This window comes from Pungitius pungitius, chromosome 4, assembly GCF_949316345.1.
Source record: "Pungitius pungitius chromosome 4, fPunPun2.1, whole genome shotgun sequence".
Classification (NCBI taxonomy): domain Eukaryota; kingdom Metazoa; phylum Chordata; class Actinopteri; order Perciformes; family Gasterosteidae; genus Pungitius; species Pungitius pungitius.
Window position 1 is genome coordinate 22879588 of NC_084903.1, and position 13815 is coordinate 22893402.

Here is a 13815-nt window from a genome sequence, read left to right on the forward strand (position 1 = left end):
TGAACCTCTGAGGGAGCGAAGCCCAGCGGAGCTACAGGAGACATGCCGTCCCGTTATGTTTGTTTAAAACTCGTCTTAGAAACCACACGACTTGTTTCGTCTGTCGTTTTTACTTTTGGAGATTTTGGCGAGAAGCGACCGACCTGCCAAAAGAAGAAGAAAAAAACCTGCGAGCACGTCGACGTGAGACAGTCGGCCGCTGCCAGCAGAAAGCCTTCCTTCCAGCGCGGATTAAGAAGCCTGCTGGTCTGCACAAACACACTGAAAGAATCTGGAAGCAAATTATAAGGAACTCTTATGCTCCTCCTCCCCCCCCCCCCCCCCCGGGTTGGGAAGTATTCTCCCCCGAAATGAGTGTGTTATAATATAGTATAGTAGCACTCATAGTAATATAGTATAATAAGTATTTTATTGCCCAGAGCATTTAAACAACAGGTCCTTGTTCTGACTTGACTGACTGACTCCGGGTTGGGAACTTTTTTTTGCAGATTATTCTGCAAAAAAACATGAGTGCAGCATAAAAACCACGTCAGAGTAAGTCACCTGATATATTAGTTATTTAGTTTGAATATATTGATAACCCTGTAATATTGGTCAATGCATTATGAACTGTCTCCTAGTTCCAGATTCTAATATAAAAGGCCATAAAGCTGTTTAAACCATTACACCAGGTCGGCTTCCAGGTCACAATGTGCACGAGGAGAGGAGGAAGAAGCTAATATTCAATGCAATCTTTCACACAAAAGAAAACCTTTACTTCTTTCTGGTGAATAAGCTGCATTTTCTGTTATTGCATTGCAGCAAATTACGTTTGCTAATATTATACTTTGAACGTGGTATTAGCCTTTGAACGGGGACGTATCAAGGAGAAACCTTGTCACTGGTCGTGCACACACATTTCGTTTGATCACTCTTCGGCTCATTTGAATGTACCAACAGCGGTTTGAGAGCCACCTCGGCCAAGGTGCCCCATATTTTCTCACAAATGAATCAGAGCAAACAGCTTTTTTTAGGAGCGGGGGGGGGCTAAAGGAGACAAAGGAGACAGCGCTATAATGGGAGGCACATTCTGACAAAGGATGAATACAGAAAAACATTAACATTACAGCATGTAAACATGCCCAAAATAAAAAAATGGATCCCTTTCCATTGCACCGCCGCACCTTGAAGAAGAAACCTTTACACATATTTACATATAAATGAAGAGCAACACCCTAAAAAAAGAGGGCTCTCGATTTGACCCCTCTTTGTTCAAACCCTCCGTTTTCCTCCACGCTGTCAACGTTCCGCTTGGTTTCACTCATGCATTTGGGCATTTGCGAGCGCGAGTCGGCCTGCAAAGGATAATTGTGGTGTGGGTTTCACTACGAGAGATACTTCAAACAATGACATTAAGAATGCAGATATCCCAGTTAGAATGTGAGGGGGGGGGGGGGGGGGGGGGGGGGTGGTTGTACACACACTCAGCGCAGTTACATCGTTTGAGAGAATGTTTGAAATAAGACGCAGGGAAGGAGCACATGAGGGGTGACCGCTCGGGAGATAATACAATAATTGGTTCCCTCAGTTTTGGGAAGAGCAGTAACTTAATGAAAGGTGCCTCGAAGAGACGTTGAACCCTTGGAGACATTTTTATTGATCGGTGTCTTTTTAAAACCCAATCACAGCTCATCCATCTCGTGTCGAGGTTTGCGTTTTCACATCAACTCCATCAGGGGTTCAGACACGCGGCATCACCTCGCTGCTCGTTGACTAAAACCCGCCTCGGGAAGCAGCATGACCTTCGTTTGAATAACGCTGCTGCAGATAAGATGAGTTCCTTAATGAACACGCCGTTTTACCCGGCATTTTCATATGGCGCGACCGGCCTGCCCCCAGGATCATCGATCTCGTTTCCTCCCCGAACCACGAAAGGAAAAAAAAAAACAGCTTCTCTCGCTTCCACGGAGCTGAGGGCGTACGAGCAAAGGAGCCGGCAACACTGACCATAGCCCAGAAGTAGTTGGCCATCTGCTGACGTTCTGGAGGACGGCCCAGAGGAAGAGGTCCCTCCAAGGGTGCTCGCAGCGCTCCTCGGACTCCGCCATGTTCTTCTGGGTGTGGAACAGTCGCCCCTTCGCTGGCTTCTCCTGCAGCGCACACACTTTGTTAAACATGCACGGCTTCAAGGGGTCACTTGGGTCATTTGATCCACTGCACACATCCCATTTAAGGTCGTTATTGCAAAGTAAATAACTTTACTTTGCTGTCAGTTAAACGCTGTGTTAACGACGTTAATGCAAACCCATTTTAATGACTTGTCTGATAATGTCAACAGGCTTTTCTGTTTGATTAGCTGGCTGAAAGCAAATAGGTAGTAGGCTTACCTTTCATTGGTAACCTAACTGTTACGGCTCATTGTTTCTGAAATAACTTGAATGAAAATATTGAGCCATGATTTAACTGCACTACAGTCCTTGTTTACCTGAAATGTGCACTTTATAATTGAATTTTGTGCCGCACTGTTTGGCAATTTTGTTTTTCTGCCAAATCAAACAGTTGCATAAAGCAAGCCAATCCACTTTTCTATGTTGATAAGAGCATTAAAATGAAAAAAATTATGGAAAACAAAATAAAGGAAGGGACATTTAGACTAGATACAAATTAGCGATTAATTAGCGATTAATTTTGAGTTAACTATGACATACATGTGATTAATATTTTAATTGTTTGACAGCACTAGAAATAACTTCCGCTGCCTGGAAAAAAGAAAGTGTTGGGTTGTCCTGTGAACAGGACGATGTTAAAGCACATGAAACACGCAGAGCCGACAGACGCTCCGCCAAGAAGCAACGTGATATTACCTTCTGATCTGAGCTTTCCTTTTAAAAGCTTGATACAGTGCTAACGACTTACAGAGATGGATAATTAACTGCAAACACAGAGAGTATATTTAGATGAGATTTCCCCCAGCACACGAAAGGAGGGTGTGTCACGATCCGGCTCTTTCTACCTGTAAGTACGCTGAAATCGAGGCTCTTTTGAGTAAAGAATTTAAAAAAGAATGGGCACATGTTACAGGAAAAGTACATCGTTCATGTCTACTCGTGAGAGCAGGAGATCAACGTTAAAGATTCACTGCGTTCCAGCAAGTGAGTCTATCATGAAGCGCTGTCTTGCATCTTTCAGGCATTTATCGGTTTTTCCCAGAGAAACCCTCCGAGAGGGTTGGAGAGGGAAAAAACACCCCCACCGCTCACAACTTACAGACGAATGCAAGGCGGCGGAAACACTGTAGACATTGCTTTGATTCTGAGGTTTCTCACGCCAACAACGCTGCAAAAACCAGTACAAGTTGGACCGCAATCCCCCCTCCCCCGGTGGAAAGGATGCCTACGCTTCACTCACCGTGGGAATCCTCTGGTAAAAGCCTTTGCAGGAGTCGTGGAGGAAGTCTTTCAGCACCTTGGCGACCTCGAAGAGGGTGAAGCGGGGTTTCCTGTCGCCCTGTTCGGGCGGATGGTGGCCCGGCGGCCCCGGCGTCCTCCCGGCTCCCAGCAGGAGCTGCTTCTCCTCGTACTTTTGAGCAGCAGGTTGTGAAAGAGGCTCTTCTCCGACACGGACCAGTAGAGCTCCTGCAGGCGGCCGTAGGTGAGAAACTCGCCCAGGTTCACGCCGTTGTCCACGAAGAGGCGCACAAAGTCGGGTTTGTCATTGATCAGCGCGTCCATCATCACCTCCTCCAGGTCGCACGCCTGCAAGAGACGGGAGGTTTGTGCGCGTGTTTGTGTGTTGTATCCAGTGAGTCACTGGTTCCTTTTCAGACGGATTGTAAAACAAATGCAAGTAAATACGATTAAGAATGGAAGACATGTGGAAAACACAAAGCCTCAAGGGACGGAAATGAATCGATGTATTCAACGCTTCACTATTTGGTTCAAAAACGATTGGGTGGGTTGTCAGGGTTGCTGAGACATTCACGGTCCCCCACAGGACGAATCCTTCTGGATTTAAGGATTGCTTCTCTGAGGCCTTGATCACAATCCCTATTTCTGCTTTTTCGGGTGAAATGTCCTGTCAATCACTTAAACCGACATGTGTTAAACTACGTTCTTGCAAAATGAAGCCATCAAGGTGCAAAGTTTGATTACAAACGTCTCCTCGGTGCGCGGGGTCAACTCACCTTCCACTCCACATCCCCGTTGAAGATGTCACTCTTGGCGATGTCCACCCGGTTCCAGGCCACGGCCAGCTTCAGCTCGTCCAGGAAGTCTTGTGCCTCCTGGCTTTGGCTCTTACAAGCTGACACACACACACACAACATGCAAGATTCACAATATATGAAGAGCTCAAAATGTCAAAGCCCTCTCTCTCTCTCCATGCAGCTGTAGCTGCACAGGTTGAAAACAGCTCCCAGTATCTCAGCAACAACGTCTCTGCCTCTCGAGCGTCTTTACCCTTGACCAGAGCTTTGAGGATGACCGTGTCCAGCTCGGAGCTCTCCTGTTCGGGGTCGTGGACGGTCAGCAGATGCCCGTGGTCAAGGATCCTCTGGATCTGTTGAGGCAGGGAGACAGTGAGTCATAACTAGTACTTGAGTATGCATTATTTAATATAAGCAACAGCCCCCTCATTATGTATGTCAGCTTGAAAAAACAAACACAACTTATCAGTGCCCCCCCCCACATCCCCATCTTAAATTAGGTCACCACGGGCACATTTTGAGGATACGGCTGAAAATCCCACACCAGCTTCCCTCCCCTTAGTGTGCCCCATTTTCCCGGCTCTCACCAGCTTGGCCCAGTTCCTGATGTCCGTGCCGTGGTGGGCACTGGGAAAGGTGTCCAGCAGCAGCTCGTGGACGGCATCCTCGTCCCAGCAGCCCCTGTTCATCAGCGTGACCAGCATGTCGGCCACCCCCCCCGAGCCGGCCAGGATCAGCCACGGCGTGGAGTTGCCGATGCCTTTGTGCATCCTCTGCGGACAAGGGAACACGCGTCTCTCACCTCGCCCGGGGGGGAGGGGGGGGGGGGGAGGGGGAGGCCTCACAAACCCGGGAGAACACAAACGGAGCCCTGCGTCTGTTTCTGCACATTTGAGGGAGTGAACGGGGGTGGGGGGGGGGGCTTTTCTAGCCCAAGAGATTAGCTTTGTGAAAACTGAATTGATTCCTCAGGCTGGCTGCGGGAGCGAGACTTCAGGAGGTGGCACGACCACAATTTGATTCGGAGCCTAATTCCTAAGCGGCTGCTTGATTGCGCAACATTCACACGACACACACACACACACACACACACAAAAAAAGATCCGCAGCTCGCAAGAAAGCTGTGTTGATGATCCCGTCTTTGAAGCTACTGAGGAGCGAACCAACAGAGCACGGTCAGGTGGAACTCACCTTCAGGATTTTGGGCTCCCCGTGGACCAGGAAGCACAGGACGGGGATCTCGAAGCTGCCCGCCCCTGAATGAGTGGATTTAGAACAACATCAGCTGGTTGCTGCATCCCATTGCTGTCGGTGCACATCTGCGTCCAAGGCAAATAATAAGTGACTAATATTTTATTACAGTTTATTTTCGTCTCCTTCAAGAAAGAAAAGAAGAGAGCAAAGATGGCACAAATTACTTACATATTTAGAAACCAGAATATTTTTATGAATATTTTCTGACCTTCCACTTTGAATTACGGCTTAAATCCTGCGATCCAGCACCAGGTATCTGCTTTAGCTAAATGGAGTTTTAAAAACGGGGAGTCTCTCTTTGGGAGGAAGTTTTGATTTTCATTTTAAATATTTACTCCCCTTTGCACACTGAGCAGATTTTGAGGCACACCATGTTGCGGCGAGCCATAGAAAAAGGCCTTAAAAGATGAAGCTGGCTTCATGTATCAGTATGTGAAGCAGCCCTTTTTTTTTACCAAGGCACTACAGAGAAATACAACTTAATGCATGTCTCACTTAAATAAAACAAGTACTCCTACTTTCAATATTCATGGGGAAGTTTGTATTATTTATTAAATAACACACAAGGGTTGTCCTGACCTAGCGAGGGCTTCGTTACCTCCGTATCCGGTGCGCTGCAGAGAGATGTGTTTGAGCAGCTTCACCCTCATCTCGCTGGTGGCTCCCGGTCTGTCGGGATCCTCCTCCACCAGCACAAAGTGGGAGTGGTTGCTGTCCAGCGAGTACACCGAGCCGTGGGGCAAGTCCCGGGGCTCGTAAACCACGGGCTCGTCCACCTTGGTGAATGCGAGAGGACAGGAAAATGAGAGCCCTGTGGCTGCTTTGCCCCCCCCCCCCCCCTGTGTCACCCACAGAAACCTTGGGATAGCTGCTGGTGAGCGCCTCTCGATTGTGGATCATGTTCCAAGGCGCGATGCCGATGGCCACGACGCGGACCTTGGAGGAGGTGCTGGCCAACGAGTGATCCCTCACCGCCTGGCCCAGGTGTTTGGTGATGCCGAAGCGGAGGCCGTTGGTCAGGATCCACGCGCCTGGAGAGCACACGAGCAGCTGCGTCTAAATGTCCACCTTAAGTCGTTTGTTGTGCACGTTGTGGCGGCGGCTAAGGGAGGTCGACGTCCTACAGGGTGTCAAACCGGAAAGCTAGGTTTTGGATTCCATATACAAAGGTGGCCTGATGATAAGTTACTGCTTAAATGGTTAGGAAAGGAATCTATATATATATATATATATATATATATATATATATATATATATATATATATATATATATATATATATATATATCACGATGCAATTAAAAACAACATGAAAATAACTTCACAAATGAAAGACAAGATTTCCTCTTGGTTTGTTGGTGCTTTGTACCGGTCAACCACGGAGAACACGTTCTCTGGCCCTCTTGTCATCACCTGTGCTCTGCGCGGCCTTCACCAGTCCTTTCCTCAGAATGTCCCTGAGCCAAGGCTTCATCTGAGTCATTTCGTCTCCGCCCACCAGCGCCACCACCAGGTGTGGGGGAGCGAGGCCCCACTCCTCCACCAGCATCTGGTAGATGAGCACCGGGTCCGTGTTGCTGCGCACCCTCACAAACTGGAGAAAAAAAGGAGTCACCGCGTTATCGGACTCTCCCGACGTCGTCCTGGGACGTGGCTTTTTTTTTTTTGTGTTGGTTTCACCTTTCCTCGGGTCTTCGTAGAACCGACGAAGTTGATGTCGCCCACCCTTCCGGACGCCCAGTGGGTCTTTTCCATCATCCTGCTGGCGAGGCCTCTGGCTGCGTTCTCCAGAGTCTCATCCACCGTGGTGCAGCAGGAGCAGCCCAGCAGGACGCTGGGGGGGGGGAAACACGCGGACACATGACCTCTGACCTCCTGCTCACCCGCAGTGTGGCAATCATATCGATGTGATCTAAAAGGTTTCGGTCTGTGCCTTTTCTAAACGGAAAGGTATAATCTGTCCTATTAGCGTTAGCTCGGTGATAAATTGCAAAACAACGTTCAGAGCAGCGATATACGAGGGGAGGCCAGAAGAGGCTTTTAGTGCGTGTCAGTGCATGTTAGTGCACGAGAGCTCTGTGCTGCACTTACGCAGTTAAAGCCGATAACGCCGATAACGCCATCGTGACTAACGGCCCGGCGTACAGAAATGTAGCACGTGGCTAGTTAGCGCTCTCGGCCCGCTGAGTGTTGAAAGCAATGGAAGCGCTCAGTGCTCAGCGGCTCATTTAGCGCTGAACTTTGTTGTCTTTGATATTTGTCTAATAGTCTGTGTGAGTGCCTTGTGAGTGTCGTAAAAACCCAAATCAGATTCCTTGTATCGGCGCACGGCCAATATAGCTGATTCGGATTTAATGGCCCTGAAACAAGTGGTCCTTTTTTTTCCTCCTTGTTCTGCCTCCTTGTTTGGGGTTTTAAAAAATTACAGATAAATGCAAATAGAGTCCAGTTTTTTTTTTTTGCTTTACCATAATAGGCAAGAAACATTAGTTGAATGATCACAATCACTGGTAGTGATTGGTTATTTTGATATGGCCTCTTTGATACAGAACGGGAGCTTTTGGGGGGGGAGGTGCACCTGCACGCCGGGTACCGTCCCTGACTCCTGCATCACCACGCACCTGTGCTCCTCCGACCACGCCAGCGGGTCCCCACATCGCGGACATGGCGCCTGCGGCCGCAGCGTCCCCTGCAGGCCAAAACACGATCACATGCATCACTCAACTCACTGAACCCCACCCCCCCACGGAGCTCTGCACACTGAAAGGCTCCTGCAAATACTTGTGGGTCGATGCAAATTTGGCAGAATTTTCATCCTCGCTTCGTATGCAAATAACGCTTCCTCCCTAATGCCCCGAACTAGAGATTCACAGAACGTTTACCAAACCGAGTAAAAACCGGGCCGCGACACCGCGGGCGCTCGCCGGAAATTCGCTGAAAGCGGCGCCATGAACGTTTTTGTTCGATGGCCGACTTGAGCGTCCAGCTCCACCTGGAGGAGCTTCTGACGTGGCGACCTGTGGTTTATCTCTGAACGCTCGTTTTGCGATGACTGACGGGGAGTTCAGGAAGGAAACGGCATTCGTTATTTATAAAGATCCGTTTGCCTGAGTGAACGCAGACTTTCATCAGCCGGCCTTGTTGCCGCGTGTTGTTTGAGGGGAAGGGTTCGAACAAAACAAATGCACAGGCGAATATTTCTTTGACAAAGAATTGCGGTGCGACGGTTAACACACACACACACACTCAATTTATCGTGAGCCATCTGTTCTAATGTAAGTGAGCAGCTTGTTGTGGGGGCCTTCATTTGACTACAGGTCTGGATCTGGGAGGAAAGATTTCTATCGGCTATGCAAACAGGACCATTTGCATTTGAAAAAGGATCGGACGTGGACACACACACACACACGTTCCTTCATAACCAACAGGGGACCGTCCCACCACTACAAGCCAGTATGGACCTTAGTTTTTGGTCATTTTTTATCTTTTAATATCTCTGCAACGGTCTTTTCATTTAAAAAACTGCAAATCTGACAAAACTCCACCAATGGAAGGGACACACACACTCACACACACACACACACACACACACACACACACACACACACACACACTCCACATCTTGCTTCAGGTCTGGCAGAATGAACTTGTCCTTTCTCTAGCAGACGAGATGATGATCCTGATCGATTTACAGCAGGCACACAGCTTCCTTCTAGGAGAGTATTTGTGTTTTTGTGGGGCCCAGCAGCCCCTTTCAGGCTCATATGAAAACCTCTGTTAAAATTGAATGTGTCCACAGAAGGGAAAAAGCAATTCTCTGATTTCAAAATCAATATTCAGTTTTCTAATGTCAACATTTCCCCGGCACTTGAAGTAGAATTATCTGCGGGAAGAAAAATGAATCTTTTCACTTTAATAAACCAAAAGAGATGTGATGTTGCACATCTCAAATGAGCAATCCAAGGATAGCTGAGGGGAGAAATGTGAAAAAACATATTGGTTACTATGGCAAAGGAGACTATGCAACCCACTACTTTTGTTCATCCTCAAAGTCACTCTCTGTGATTACATCCTCCAGATATGTCCCATGAGCTATTTCCTATTACCCAACCAGAGAATGATTTTCTCCCGTGCTGCTTTATCGCCCTCGGCGCACACAACACAAGCTGGATGTGAGTCTTTTGTGTGAAAAGGGTTGTACAAATATTACACACCGTATCCATGAATAATCTTTTCATTGCCAAATGTAGACGGCGAATAAACAAAAGACAGCTGCTCCGGTGTCCGTACTCACCAGAGGTGTGCCTTGTCTGTCCTGCATGACTCGAGGGCTCCGACCGTCCTGCCGCTGAAACACACCTGCGATGAGGTGATGAGGGCGCTGCACTGAGGTGAACCACCTGGGGCGAGCAGGAAGCGCTGCACAGGTGAAGTCTTTTCTATTGTTTTTCGACCAATCCCGGACTGTGCTGTGCACCGCCGCTTTGCATGTCTCTCCCCGGGACCACGCACGTTTTCATCGCTTTATTGTGTCTATTTTACATTTTATTGGCGTGTTTGTGAGTGCCACATTTTAGAATAGGATAACATGTAAAAACCTAAAGTGTGACGCTCCGTTTGAGCCCCATCTGTCACGGTGTGGGTTCGTTTCCCACCTCTCGTCTCCCTGAACTTCACTTCCTGCCCTGGTGTTTTCTCCCTAATTGTTTCCGATCACCTGCACCTTCCTGGTGTATTTGAGGAAGTCCAGGACCGGAGACAGGAAGACTCCACCGCAGATTTTGCACAAAAATTTAACAATATTTGTTTGAGCTGAATTAACCGGTTGGTTAAAGTAGCTTGACGTCGCAAAGCAGTTTTGCACGACGTTTTTTAAAAGGTTTTATTTCTAGCATAAACATTTCCAATGGAGGTGATTAACTAAGTGAGTGACAACAGGCCCTTTGAGTGACTTTAAAAAAGACGCTTTAATCAAGGAGTAATTATGATGTAATTAGCATATAGTCGTGGATTTAATTGTGTTTCTAAAGCTATTGCAAAAATTGACCACTCTAATCTGTGGGGGACACTCTTCTCTTAATGGTAGAACAAAACCAATTAAAACAAGGACTTAATTACTGTTATCTTGACCTACATGTAGCTTGAACTCAAACTCATTCAAACTCCCGACAGGACCTCCTTTTGGCAAACTGACTTTAGTTGGCTCAATATAATTCTAGTTGTATAGCTGCCACTTATCACTGTTGCCCGGAAGCTGCACTTTGGGGGCCTTTTCACTCCGTCTTCTTTTAGGATTGTTGTGCCACGAGCTAATCAGCTTGAGATCATTGAAATGGAAAAAAACAGGACAAAAAGACTTCATCACAAACATTTGCAAATGGGAAGGGGGGGGGGGGTTGATTAACGGCTGGGGCGGTCCTCGTCGCACAATGAATGAATATCCCCCCCCCCCCCCAGCCGTCCCCGTCCCTTCCACCACGCAGCCAATCAGCAGCCTGCGCTCTTTGTATACAAACAAAGCGCCGTGCTTCCTGCAGCCTTTAAATGGTTCTGCAGCCACGCGACGTCCGGAGTCGAGAGGACGGGTCCACCAGCAGCCGAGACCCCGCTCCAAGAGAAGCGACCCCCCCCCCCCCCTCTCTCCAGCCAGAAGCACCCAGAGGATGGATCCCACCGGGCGCAGAGAGTCGGTCCGCAGGAGCCTGTTCGGCCCGGTGGACCACGACCAGCTGCGCCGCGACCTGGCGCTGCAGCTGCGGGAGATCGCGGAGCGGGACAGCCGCCGCTGGAACTTTAACTTCGGGGCGGAGACGCCGCTGTCCGGCCGGTTCCAGTGGGAGGAAATCCCGGCGGACTGCGCCGCGGCCGTCTACCAGGAGCGCGCCGAGCCGAGGGAAGACGACCGGCTGAGCGGCCGGGAGGACAGCTCGGGGACCGACCAGGAGAACCGCTCCGGAGTCTCCAACGCGCGCCACAGTCCCGCCGACGCGACGCCCGTCCGGAGGAGGAAGAGGACCCTCTCCAAGCCGGCGGCCAAGGCCGGGACCCTCTCACGGATCACCGGTGAGGAACCACAACAGACCTCGTATTTATTCAATGAGAGACATGTGAATGTGAGCGAGTGGGTGAACTTGTGTTTTTCTGTGTGTCGTTGGCAGATTTCTTTGCAAAGAGAAGAAGGACGACGGAAGCTAAGAGCATCCTGAGTGCTTCCCACACAAGTTGCAGCGAAGCAGCTTCCTGCAGAAGGATCCGGTGAAGCCACAGCTGGAAAAGGACTATTTGTGATTCATGGACTGAACCAAAGACTCTGCACTGCACCGAAGGATTCTATTTTAGGTTTATTTCGTTAATGCCACTTGTAGCATTTGTCAACTGGGGTTAATTTATACAAGTTTCTGTTATTTATTTAATTTATGGAGTTTATGCATTTTTTTCCTATTATTTTCCAAATGAATTATTATTATTATCATTTATTTATCCGTGTTCATTTTCTCATTGATTGATAACTTTTTCTGTTTGTTTCATGTCTTTGTCAGTCTCTCGTTGGCTTTCTGCAACACAAGCTGCTTCTCTTGTCCTTTGTTTGCCTCAATGAACTGAGAGTGTAAATGACCACTTTGCAAATTTTAATAAACTGTTTAATTGGTGACATCAATTCTTCTGATTCATATATATTTGCTATGTTTGATGATCAGTTTAATCGTGGTTTATTCAGCAAACCACATTTGCCTGAAATACACGATACTTTTTTTTAAAACCTTAAACAACGCTGTCAGCAAAGCCCTGAGATGCCCAGATAGAAATTACTCAACTTTATCTTATATGCAACTGCTTCTTTTATCCCACGAATGTTTATTTAAGTGCGGCATCGGGCGTCTCATAAGCGACTGACACTAAATTAATTAAAAGACTCACTCTACACTCAAATAATGAGGAGGATTCAAATGTATTACATTATCAATATGAATTCAGCTTCATGAGCAAGCACAACTTTTGGTTTTGTGCTGACTTTGTGGCAGTCACAAAGGAGTGAGCTAATAATAAGTGTGCCTCTGAAGTTGTAAAGAAATCACTTTTTGTCGAGTAATTGCGTTTTCCGGCTTATATTGTGAGCTGTTTCACAATCACAAGAATAAGGACCGTGCTCTCAGGCTTGAAATTATATCCGTTCATTTGAGCGGCCAAATTAGCCCGTCCGAGGGGCCGAGTCCCGCAGAGTCGCATTCACTCCCACAGAGACGGGCTTTTCAGCTTTAAAGAACCCCGAGAGGCCATCTGGCCGCGGAGGACAATGGCCACAAACCAGAGTGTGCCGTCTATTTCACCTGCAAATCAGCCTTTGGAGCTCCTTGACCCCCCCCCCCAAACCGCCCCCCAAACCAGGTCTATTCCTCCACTCTGCTCTGCTCTTTTCACTACGCCTCCTTTTGGACAGTCAAAGCAGCTATTTATCGTCAGCGACCCAAACCCAGCCGTGTTTATCCTCTCACTTGGGCTCATGGTGATTCTGCGGCAGAGGGAATGCGTTCAAGCATAAAAGGCAAGAAGGAGCAAACATCACGTTTTACATTTTCTGGAAACCCGCTCAAGAACCAAGGACAGCGAAGGTTCTGCTGTTCTGTCGGGAACAGATGACCTTACGTCCTGCCACAGTGGATTTGTGTTTGTAGGCCGTCAAGAAATCAATAATCCAACTCTCCCATCGGGCCCGAAATGACCCCGTGGGATCCCGATTCCTCCCCCCGAGCCTCATCAAATGTTGTTAACGATGTGACTACATGCTGCTCAGTAAATGAAGTGTTCATGCAGGTGCAGCGGGTGCTGCATGTATTTCAGAAGTACCGTTCACACACTAGAATAAAACCACACGCTTTTATTTTTACTAAACTCAGGAGTAGAAGTTGTGATAATCTGAATACTGTCTAATTCTTATCAGGTTTCATTCAACGTAGAAGGAGCTAAAAACTGGAGCGCATGACAGGTATTGAAGATAAAAAGCGTTAATTTGATAAATAAGCCTCTGTGGAGAGTAGTTACAGCACATAAAAATTACACCAAAAATCATTTAGAATCTAAATTTGTAGCGTTGTGTGTTTTATTCACGCTGAGAATTCACTCAATTAAACACCGTCTTTCAAACAAGGCAGTTATTCCCAAAAAACACAATTCAGTTATGTCTTTCTTTTGGATATATTAATCCTCCATCTCTGTGTTCATGACTGATGCATGGGATGGGGGGGGGGGGGTCATTTTAAAGCCTCCACGCCCTCCTCCCCGTCGTAAAACTCGTCCCCCCCCCCCCCCCTCCTGGTCGGCACAAAGGCCGACCACCATCAGCACACTTTGGGAGGGTGCTTGGCCCATTGTTGTGGACAC

General features: G+C 47.9%; 3 protein-coding genes across 3 annotated transcripts in view; 1 reads left to right on the forward strand and 2 right to left on the reverse strand.

The window, feature by feature from the left end:
- The window catches only part of trpm5 (transient receptor potential cation channel, subfamily M, member 5), an 11768-nt gene extending 6826 nt beyond the window's left edge, over nucleotides 1–4942 (reverse strand). The window contains 7 exon segments of the mRNA XM_062561868.1: nucleotides 1987–2018; nucleotides 2021–2129; nucleotides 3388–3566; nucleotides 3569–3734; nucleotides 4163–4281; nucleotides 4437–4536; nucleotides 4771–4942. Coding sequence (XP_062417852.1) covers nucleotides 1987–2018; nucleotides 2021–2129; nucleotides 3388–3566; nucleotides 3569–3734; nucleotides 4163–4281; nucleotides 4437–4536; nucleotides 4771–4887 — 822 coding nt within the window. The 5' untranslated portion in view covers nucleotides 4888–4942.
- Nucleotides 4943–5359: 417 nt separating this feature from the next.
- Nucleotides 5360–8175, reverse strand: LOC134127342 (transient receptor potential cation channel subfamily M member 5-like). Its single transcript, XM_062562022.1, has 6 exons — nucleotides 8058–8175; nucleotides 7117–7270; nucleotides 6850–7030; nucleotides 6296–6468; nucleotides 6036–6213; nucleotides 5360–5439 (listed from the first exon to the last, which is right to left on the reverse strand). Exons 2-6 carry the CDS (start codon nucleotides 7192–7194, stop codon nucleotides 5360–5362), a joined length of 690 nt encoding a protein of 229 aa, XP_062418006.1. The 5' UTR covers nucleotides 7195–7270; nucleotides 8058–8175.
- A 2859-nt stretch (nucleotides 8176–11034) lies between these two features.
- LOC119194964 (cyclin dependent kinase inhibitor 1Ca) lies at nucleotides 11035–12081 on the forward strand. The gene is made up of 2 exons (XM_037449512.2): nucleotides 11035–11499; nucleotides 11595–12081. Exons 1-2 carry the CDS (start codon nucleotides 11100–11102, stop codon nucleotides 11693–11695), a joined length of 501 nt encoding a protein of 166 aa, XP_037305409.1. The 5' UTR covers nucleotides 11035–11099; the 3' UTR covers nucleotides 11696–12081.
- Nucleotides 12082–13815: the final 1734 nt, after the last annotated feature.

Coding starts and splice junctions, on each gene's coding strand:
- LOC134127342 (XM_062562022.1), bottom strand. CDS start 7,194: ATGATGGAAAAGACCCACTGGGCGTCCGGAAGGGTGGGCGACATCAAC. Junction 6,214..6,295: donor TCACCAGCAGCTATCCCAAG/GTTTCTGTGGGT, acceptor GCATTCACCAAG/GTGGACGAGCCCGTGGTTTA. Junction 5,440..6,035: donor GCAGCGCACCGGATACGGAG/GTAACGAAGCCC, acceptor CCACTCATTCAG/GGGCGGGCAGCTTCGAGATC.
- LOC119194964 (XM_037449512.2), top strand. CDS start 11,100: ATGGATCCCACCGGGCGCAGAGAGTCGGTCCGCAGGAGCCTGTTCGGC. Junction 11,500..11,594: donor GACCCTCTCACGGATCACCG/GTGAGGAACCAC, acceptor TGTCGTTGGCAG/ATTTCTTTGCAAAGAGAAGA.